This window comes from Trifolium pratense, linkage group LG3, assembly GCF_020283565.1.
Source record: "Trifolium pratense cultivar HEN17-A07 linkage group LG3, ARS_RC_1.1, whole genome shotgun sequence".
NCBI classification, from domain to species: Eukaryota; Viridiplantae; Streptophyta; class Magnoliopsida; order Fabales; family Fabaceae; genus Trifolium; species Trifolium pratense.
This window is the reverse complement of record NC_060061.1, coordinates 27,639,400-27,647,868: the sequence shown is the minus strand read 5'-3', so window position 1 is coordinate 27,647,868 and position 8,469 is coordinate 27,639,400. Positions and strand designations below refer to the sequence as shown.

Here is an 8,469-nt window from a genome sequence, read left to right as displayed (position 1 = left end):
ATGGAGGAATATGATACATTTATCATATTAGGTCTCTTATCCTACGCACAAAACGGTTAAGTGATCATAAAAATAGTATTTTTTTTTATGATATCCCAAAGGGAGTGATTCATGAGTTAAGTGATACTAAAAGAGTTTTAAGTAAGAAGTTTTTTTGAACAAGCTTTTAAGTAAGAAGTTATGAGACCATCTCCAATCGTGTAGTACCTATTATGTACTTATGGTACTTATTAGGTACTACCATTGGAGTACAACACATTTTAGTACTAAATAGGTACCACTTCTCAAATAAGCACTCTCTCATAGTACCCACTTCTCAAATAAGCACTCTCTCACAGTACCTAATAAAATTTATGGGACCCATTTATAAAGATGTAGAGTTATTGATGGATGTGAAGTTACTTGTGAGACTTGTTTAGAATTTTTTAAGAGGTGCTGGGTTAGAGAGATTGAGTGTTTATTAGGTACTATTATTAAAAAATTATAAATGAGTGATGTGTACCCGCAAGACCCACTTAGGTACTCAAAATTGAATTTCTACATTGTAGATGTTATGAGTTTTTTTTTAAAAAAAGTAAGAAGTTATGTATCTCAAAAATAAATGTAATTTTGTTTTTTGACATTAAAAATAAACGTAACTTTAGTAAAAAAAAAAAAATAACCACTAATTTATTAACACTTGTCTATAAAAAAAAGTATACATAACTACTCTAAGAATTATAAAAGGAAATTGGTGAGAAATAGTCCAAACAAAAATAGTGAGAAATAATCCTCCAAAAAAAATAGTGAGAAATAAATTAAGGAAAATAAATAAATGTTTATCTAAAAAAGGAAAATAAATTTTTTTGACAGGGAAAAAGGAAAAAAAAATAAATACATTTAATTTTTGTAAAAAAAAAAAACAATTTAAATATATAAAATAATAAAAATGGCCTATTTAAGACAAGAAAAATAGCCGTTACAAAAATCTTTCATTGTTGCGCTTCATTATATACCACTGTTCAAAAAGTTTTTCCGACCGTTAGAGAACTAACCGTTACATTTTTTCCACATTACAGAGCGACACTCCTTCGTCCCTCTACCTCTCATCTCTTCTCTTCTCTCCAAACTCCAAACCGAACACGCTCTCTATTCATTTCTACTCTTATACTATTATTATTATTATTATTATTGATTGATTGATTGATTCCTCACTATTTTAATTTTAATCATCCCAATTTTCACACAAACCCTAATCGGAACGAACTCGAAATGGCGGTGGCATCAGAGGCAACCGGTGGAGCAACTACTATCATTGATGAAACTTACGAATTCTCTGCACCAAGATTCTTCGATTTCATGAAAGGGGAATCAGATGAGGAAATCCGTAGGGCCGAGCTCTGGTTTCACACCGCTCTCTCATACGCTCCTTCTCGTAAGCAATCTTTTCTATCTTCAATAATGCCTTAAAAATCTGAGATCTTTTCAATACTGAGAAATGAAATTGGGCATTTTTGTTTTCGTGGTCAAAGTACTCTTTTTTTCTCTCTTCTTTGCATTCTTGGTATTTTCAATTTTAGAGAAATTCAATTCAGTTATACGATAGAAAGAATTGAAGAAAATATAGGCTTTCTTGTTTGGATCACTGATTCGCATGTGAAGATTGTTGGAATCTTGGATTTTTTTTGTGTGTGTATGTGTCTGTGGAGATCGATACTGAATTAGTGTTTTAATCTTGTTTTCTTGATTGATTCTTTTATGTTTGTGAATTCTTCTTTGATTCTCTACTTCGGTTTATTTTCAATAGGTTTTCAGAATTTTAGTTGCTTATGATTCTATGTTATTTGCTTAGGGTGAAGTTTTGATTTTCACCTAGTGCTTGGGCTTCTAGGGCTTCTAGCTCTGATTCATAATTTTAGGATTTTATATGAATGGGGAAATGCATTTTCAATTATGTTGCAACAACACTTGTTCAATTGGATTTCAAGGATTTTCATCCTCATAGCTTTAGACCCTATTTTAATTGTTTTTATCATGCACAAAATGTTTACTTGGTTGGGCTTTCAATATTTTGCAGCATTCATGCCTAAAATCAAGGCTGGTAGATCCATTACTATAGGTACCTTGTGTGATTTTAGTGAAGCTGACAATGTGCCAAAGGTACTGGTACTTCAATTTTTACTCTATGTATTTAAAATTCAGTTGTTTTATTCATTTAATTCATTATTATCCATTTTTTATAGATGTCAGCAAATGTTGAAGATAGTGTTTTGGAATCAAATCAACAACCACAAAGCATGACTAGCAAAATAAAGGAAGAGGGTGTAGCCAAGGAAGAAAACCTTACAAATGTTTCTCGTGTGGTACTTAGTGATGTCTTTTTGGTATTTACATTATAATAATTTGGGTCTTGGTTATTGTTGTTGTTACCATCTTCTTAATTCAGAAATCTATTTATATTTTTCAGATTTCTACCAATAAGGAAGATGATGTACCATGCTGCAAGGCCAAAGACGAAAATAATTCAACTTATCTCGAGGTACTAAATGCAGTAATTTTTTCATCCCTATAACAAACTTGTTTAATTTCGTGGTTGTTATTATGATCTTCTCATAATATCTCTATCTATCAGGATGTTGTTGGTAAGGAAGTGAGTGATCATAAAGGGGAGAGCTTAAAAGTACAAACATCCACAGATGCATCTGTTGAAGTAGGAAAAGATGTTTGCACACCAAATCCAGCATTGAGGAAAAATGTCAATACCACTTCCACTAATTCCAAGAAGCAACAGAACTCTAAAACGGTATCCACAAATGCCAAAACTCGGTTACAATCAGCAGCCAAGAAGAGCACTTCAGGGACCCCCCACTTAGCCCAAGAGAATCAAGCTATTAAGAGGCAAAAATTGGAAGGAGGAAAAACTAGACAGGTAATTGTTTAAAGATCCTTTTGTTTTTTCTGGTTTTAGTCGAAATAGATTCTTATATTTTCATTTTATTTAACTATCCAGATTCTGAATCCGAAACCTCAAACTCTGCCTCATGATAAGTCAAAATTGGGTTATTGTTCAAGTACTACTAGCAAAATTCACAAAGAGGACAGAAAGGTTTGTTTTGTCTATACTTTAGATATCTTGGTTCTTTCCATTTATCCGGTTCTATTATTCTCTATGCCAAAAAATACTCGTTTCAGTCTTATTTTTACTTTTTGATAAACATTTATTGAACTTCTTCTTATGTAAAGGTTTATGTTCGTGAAACACCAAAAACACCCGCGTCTGCGCCATTTGTATCAATGGCAGAAATGATGAAGAGATTCCAGACTAGTGCGAGAGACCTGCCACTGCATAACACTGTTTCCCATGTAATGATCAATCACCTTCTCACTTCTTTGTTCTGATCTGCATAATACTTTCTTCGCTAATTATTTGTAACACTTCCTTGATCCAGACAAAACCAAAACTCACACTGACCAGGCCTAAGGAACCTGAATTTGAGACAAATCAACGGGTTCGCCCTGCTAGAGTGAAGAGTGCTGCTGAGCTTGAGGAAGAAATGATGGCTAAGATGCCAAAATTCAAGGCACGGCCATTGAATAAGAAGGTACTGTTTATTGATTGTTATATTTGTTTTGGTGATTTATTGATTATTATTTACTCATTGCCATGGTGTTCTATTTTTTAGTGCTTAAATTTATGTTTCTCTTTTTACATTATAGATTCTGCAAACTTCAACTTTGCCTCCCATGCCAAGAAGTACACCCCAACCACCAGAGTTTAAGGTAAACAAAGAATAAAAGAAGATTGTTATCGACAAATATGTCTGTGTTGCATTAACATTTCCATTTTCATCAGGAATTTCATCTAGAAACGCTGGCTAGGGCTCATCAAAATACAGATTCAGCTTCAAAAGCCTCATTGGAGGTGTCTCATAAGGTATTTTTTAGCAGCAGGATAATCCGTTGGCTTTTTCATTCATTTTGGATACATTAGTCCCTTTTTTTTTTTTTATTGAAACAGGAGACTTCATGGAAACCTCATCTTACTGAACCTAAACATCCACTACTCCAAACATCGCTAAGGGCCCGCCCACCAACAGTGAAAAGCTCTTTAGAAATAGAGCAAGAGGAACTTGAGAAGATTCCTAAATTCAAGGCAAGACCTCTAAATAAGAAGGTAGTAGTGCCAAGCTAACTATATGATGTCAACCAATTTTAAGAACTTTCATTCTATCATTTAGCTAACCCGATTGTATATCTTTCAGATCTTTGAAAGTAAAGGGGATATTGGAATATTCTGCCATATGAAGAAACATGTTACCGAACCTCAAGAATTCCACTTTGCAACAAATGAGAGGTTTCCACCACCTACTGCCGTGGCTGATTTATTTGACAAGGTTGGGTAGTATAGAGTAAAATATACAACCAGCTCTCAAAAAAAAATTTGAATGTAAATTATGTAATGTATTGTAATGTCTATGTCTATGATTACTTTCTCTACTTCAAAATCATTTAGTTTTTTTTTTTCTTTCCATTTTGCAGCTTTCTTTGAAGTCTGAACCTGCTTGTAACCGCAACACAATTCCAAAAGTCACTACTCCAAATCCATTCCATCTTCACACTGAGGTTCACTTCTTTCCGTTTAAAAATTTACATGTTAGTGCATAAATTGTTCATACAGTTCTGCTGATACCAACATTCTCTTAATCATGTGGCAGGAAAGAGGAGCCAAGAAAGAGAAGAAATTGATCATGGAACTTTTTCAGAAAGAGTTGGAAGAGGAAGCAACAAGGGTTCCGAAGGCAAACCCATACCCCTATACCACTGACTATCCCGTGGTACGAACTGTCATTTTGGCGGTTCATTATCTGCTTCAAATATGTTTACAATATTATTATTATTATTATTATTATTATTATTATTATTATTATTATTATTATTATTATTATTATTATTATTATTATTATTATTATTAAAACTACTGTAATTTGCAGATCCCACCAAAGCCAGAACCCAAAAAATGCACAAAACCAGAGCCATTTCAATTGGAGAGCCTAGTGAGACATGAGGAAGAAATGCAAAAGGAACAAGAAGAAAGACTTAGAATGGAAAGAGAGCAAAGAAAGATGAGAAAATTTAAGGCACAGCCAGTATTAAAAGAGTGAGCAATCAAGAAATTTTTTAAGCATGCGTATTTTCTTAAGAATATTTTTAAGCAATCAAGGCTTCTTTTTTTCAAGCATGCATATTTTCAATGAAGAAATAAAAGTAGTAGACTAATGTTTTTTCTTCATATGGATGTCCTCTTGCAGGGACCCAATCCCAGTTCCAGAGAAGGTCCGCAAACCCCTTACAGAAGTTAAAGAGTTTGATTTACATTTGAATCATCGGGTCGTGGAGAGAGCACAATTTGATGAGAGGGTAATGAAATCAGTCCCTTTTTTGTCTTCAACTGGATTGTCAAAATTTATGGTTTTTTTTAACCCATTCTCAATTAAATTTTACAGATTAAGGAGAAAGAAATGATGTACAAACGATACAGAGAGGAGAGTGAAGCAGCAAGAATGGTATGAATACACACTCAGTGCTATTGAAATTCATTGTTATTGTTAGAGCATAAATTTAGTTGCATGATTGATTGACTGTGATATTGCAAAAATGAACATGCAGATGGAGGAAGAGAAGGCACTGAAACAGATGAGAAAGACAATGGTTCCTCATGCTAGACCAGTTCCAAATTTTGATAATCCATTTTGTCCCCAAAAGTAAGTTGTGCATCTCTGAAACTCCCCTATACTTTTCCCCCCATTTTTTACTTTTGAACACTTATAAAGCTATCTGTCCACTATTGCTGCATCAGGATTTCTAAAACAACAAAACCCAAGTCCCCAAACTTGCGTGTTCTCCAAAGAAGACGGAAGATATTCAATGGCTCCACAGTCTCATCAAGTCCTACTACTAACATGAGATGACTGGAGCATCCAGTTTGTGATCAAAGTTTGAGTTCAAGAACTCTTGAATCCTTGACACTTCCCCCCAAGGTGTCTCTTTGTAATAGTGTAATAATAGTTAAAATCTATTCTTTGATGTAAAGTTTTTCTAAAACTGCAGCTCGATGTAAAAACAATTTGTGATACCAAATCAACATTTCAAATAATATTGCTAAATTAAGATTATGAGTTAAAAAGCCATATAAAGTTTATTATTTCATCATCTGTATTAACAGCCATGAAGTAGACTGCAATCATCCTTTAATCGGCGAAGGTATTTATTATTTATTTTATTTTGTGATTTTAATTTCAAAGGTCAAAATGGATTATCAAAATTATATCATCATACAAAAAAATTCTGAAGTAAATTGTAAGAATAATTAAGTTGCTTTTAAGAAGTAAAAAATTATAGGTTTAAATGCACTTTTGGTCCCCCTATTTTTTAAAAAATGAAGTTTTCATCCCCTATTTTAAAAACCAACTTTTTAATCCCCCAATTTTAATTTTTTGTTAGTTTTGATCCCCCACTCCATTTTAGAGTCATTTATGCTGATGTGGCCTATTACTAATGACATGGCAGTGCCTAGTGGACAATTTATTACATGTCATTACTAAAATTTTAAATTAAATAATTTATTTTTAAAAAATAATAAACATTTATGTGTTCATCATGATCTTCAATATTGTTCATCGTGTTTGTCATCTTCTTTGTCAATAAACCCAAAATTTTCAAATACCACCTTCATCAAAATCAATAAACTCAAACAAATCAAGATTATCTTCAAGAAACCTAAAACATCTTTATCAACTTAAAAAATCTAAATCCCCACCACATCTATACCCTAAATTTTTCAAATCTTGAAAAATCTCAAAATTCCCTCATTCACAATCTGATTATCAACTCTTTTTGGGGTGAATGTTAGTTTTATGTGGTTATATATCAATTTTAGATCACCTTTGCAAGCTCCATAAGTATTCTTCGACCTAACCCAACCCAGAGGTCGACACCTCACGCAGTTGGGAACCTGCATATACTCCCATAATTTTAGGTTCAATTTTCCAGCATATACCCACAAGTTGGTTGTTTGATTATAATGCATACTTCTTTAATTTGGGTGCTCTATCTATTATACTGTGCTTACTTCTTTTTTTTCTCAAAGATCAATTGTATGTTTGATGGTATATTAAAAATTTGTATGTTTTAGGTTTCTAGATGATGATTTTGTTTTGTTTGAGATTGATTTTGATGAAGGTGTTTTCTAAAAATTTGGGTTTATTAATAAAGATGATGATGAAGAATGAAGATTATGATAAACACATTAGATGTTTATTATTTTTTAAAATACATTATTTAATTTAAAATTTTAATAATGACATGTAAAAGAAATTTGTCCACTAGGCGCTGCCACATCATTAGTAATAGGGTCACATCAGCGAAATTGACTCCAAAATGGAGTGGGGACCAAAACTAACAAAAAATTAAAATTGAGGGATTAAAAAGTTGGTTTTTAAAATAGGGGATCAAAACTTTATTTTTCTTAAAATAGGGGGACCAAAAGTACATTGAAGCCAAAATTATATTACCAGTTCTCTCACTCTAACAACAATCTTCCACAAAACTTTGTTATTATTATTAATGTCAAAGGTCTTCTTGCCATGATGTCTAATGCACAACGAAGACAGGCTTGCTATTATTATTATTATTATTATTATTATTATTATTATTATTATTATTATTATTATTATTATTATTATTATTATTATTATTATTATTTCACTTTGCTTCATTTCTAATGCAAAGTGGAATATTCCACCAATTCTTTCTCTTGCATATCCTGGTTTGCTTCCCATCATCAACAAGTTACCATCCCAGTGCATCCCAAAGAAGACAGGTTCTTATGGAACTCTTCCCATGATGGGCATCTCTCGTTCAAAGAGGCTTATAATTCACACTGCGTGGAAGGTCAAAATCTTCAATGGGCCAAACTCATATTGCATTCAGCTATCCCTCCTTCCAAATCCTTGCTTATCTGGAGAACCTTGCATATAGCAAGCTTCCAATATATGACAATTTATCCTTGAGAGGTTGTTATCTTCCCTCTATGTGCAATCTCTGCGGATCAGCAGGTGAATCTTCCATTCACCTCTTTCTGGAATGTCCTTTTGCATCTCAAATTTGGAATTGGCTCAGTTCAACTCTCCACATTCACTGTAATTTCACTAGTCTGTCAGATCCTCGTTATCTTTGTTACAGGAACTGGTCTCCTCTCTGCAGGTTAGTTGTTTTGGCTACTGTTATCAATTCCTTCAATGTTCTTTGGTACTGTCGAAATAAAAAAAGATTCAATGATAAGAGTATCAGTTTTCAATATCTTTGGAAATAACAATAAGTTAAAAGCCTTCTCTTCCATGTCTGAGTTTATGATTCTTAGAGCTTTCAATATTCAAACTGGAAGAGTGAAATCTTTGGATATTAAGTGTAATAGTGATGGAGCTGCTATTG

The 8,469-nt window shown here is 32.8% G+C and overlaps 1 protein-coding gene across 2 annotated transcripts; it reads left to right on the top strand.

The window, feature by feature from the left end:
* The first annotated feature begins 966 nt into the window (after positions 1-966).
* On the top strand, positions 967-6,189 carry LOC123913610 (protein TPX2). 2 transcript variants are annotated; one of them, XM_045964408.1, is made up of 19 exons: positions 967-1,414; positions 2,057-2,139; positions 2,223-2,342; positions 2,447-2,518; positions 2,612-2,908; positions 2,990-3,085; positions 3,223-3,342; positions 3,429-3,581; positions 3,697-3,759; positions 3,833-3,913; positions 3,998-4,153; positions 4,242-4,373; positions 4,519-4,602; positions 4,695-4,814; positions 4,971-5,137; positions 5,289-5,397; positions 5,484-5,543; positions 5,647-5,741; positions 5,837-6,189. In XM_045964408.1, the coding sequence occupies exons 1-19, from the start codon at positions 1,252-1,254 to the stop codon at positions 5,946-5,948; spliced, it is 2,283 nt and encodes a 760-aa protein (XP_045820364.1). In that variant the 5' UTR covers positions 967-1,251; the 3' UTR covers positions 5,949-6,189. The 2 variants fall into 2 exon arrangements, with proteins under 2 accessions (XP_045820364.1, XP_045820363.1); XM_045964407.1 differs by having other exon boundaries at positions 1,015-1,414; positions 2,223-2,363.
* Positions 6,190-8,469: the final 2,280 nt, after the last annotated feature.

Bases quoted from the DNA above. Each gene is read 5' to 3' on its own strand.
- LOC123913610 (XM_045964407.1), top strand. From the start codon at position 1,252: ATGGCGGTGGCATCAGAGGCAACCGGTGGAGCAACTACTATCATTGAT. The intron at 3,582-3,696 runs GTACTGTTTATT...TTTACATTATAG, and splicing joins CACGGCCATTGAATAAGAAG to ATTCTGCAAACTTCAACTTT. The intron at 3,760-3,832 runs GTAAACAAAGAA...CATTTTCATCAG, and splicing joins CCCAACCACCAGAGTTTAAG to GAATTTCATCTAGAAACGCT.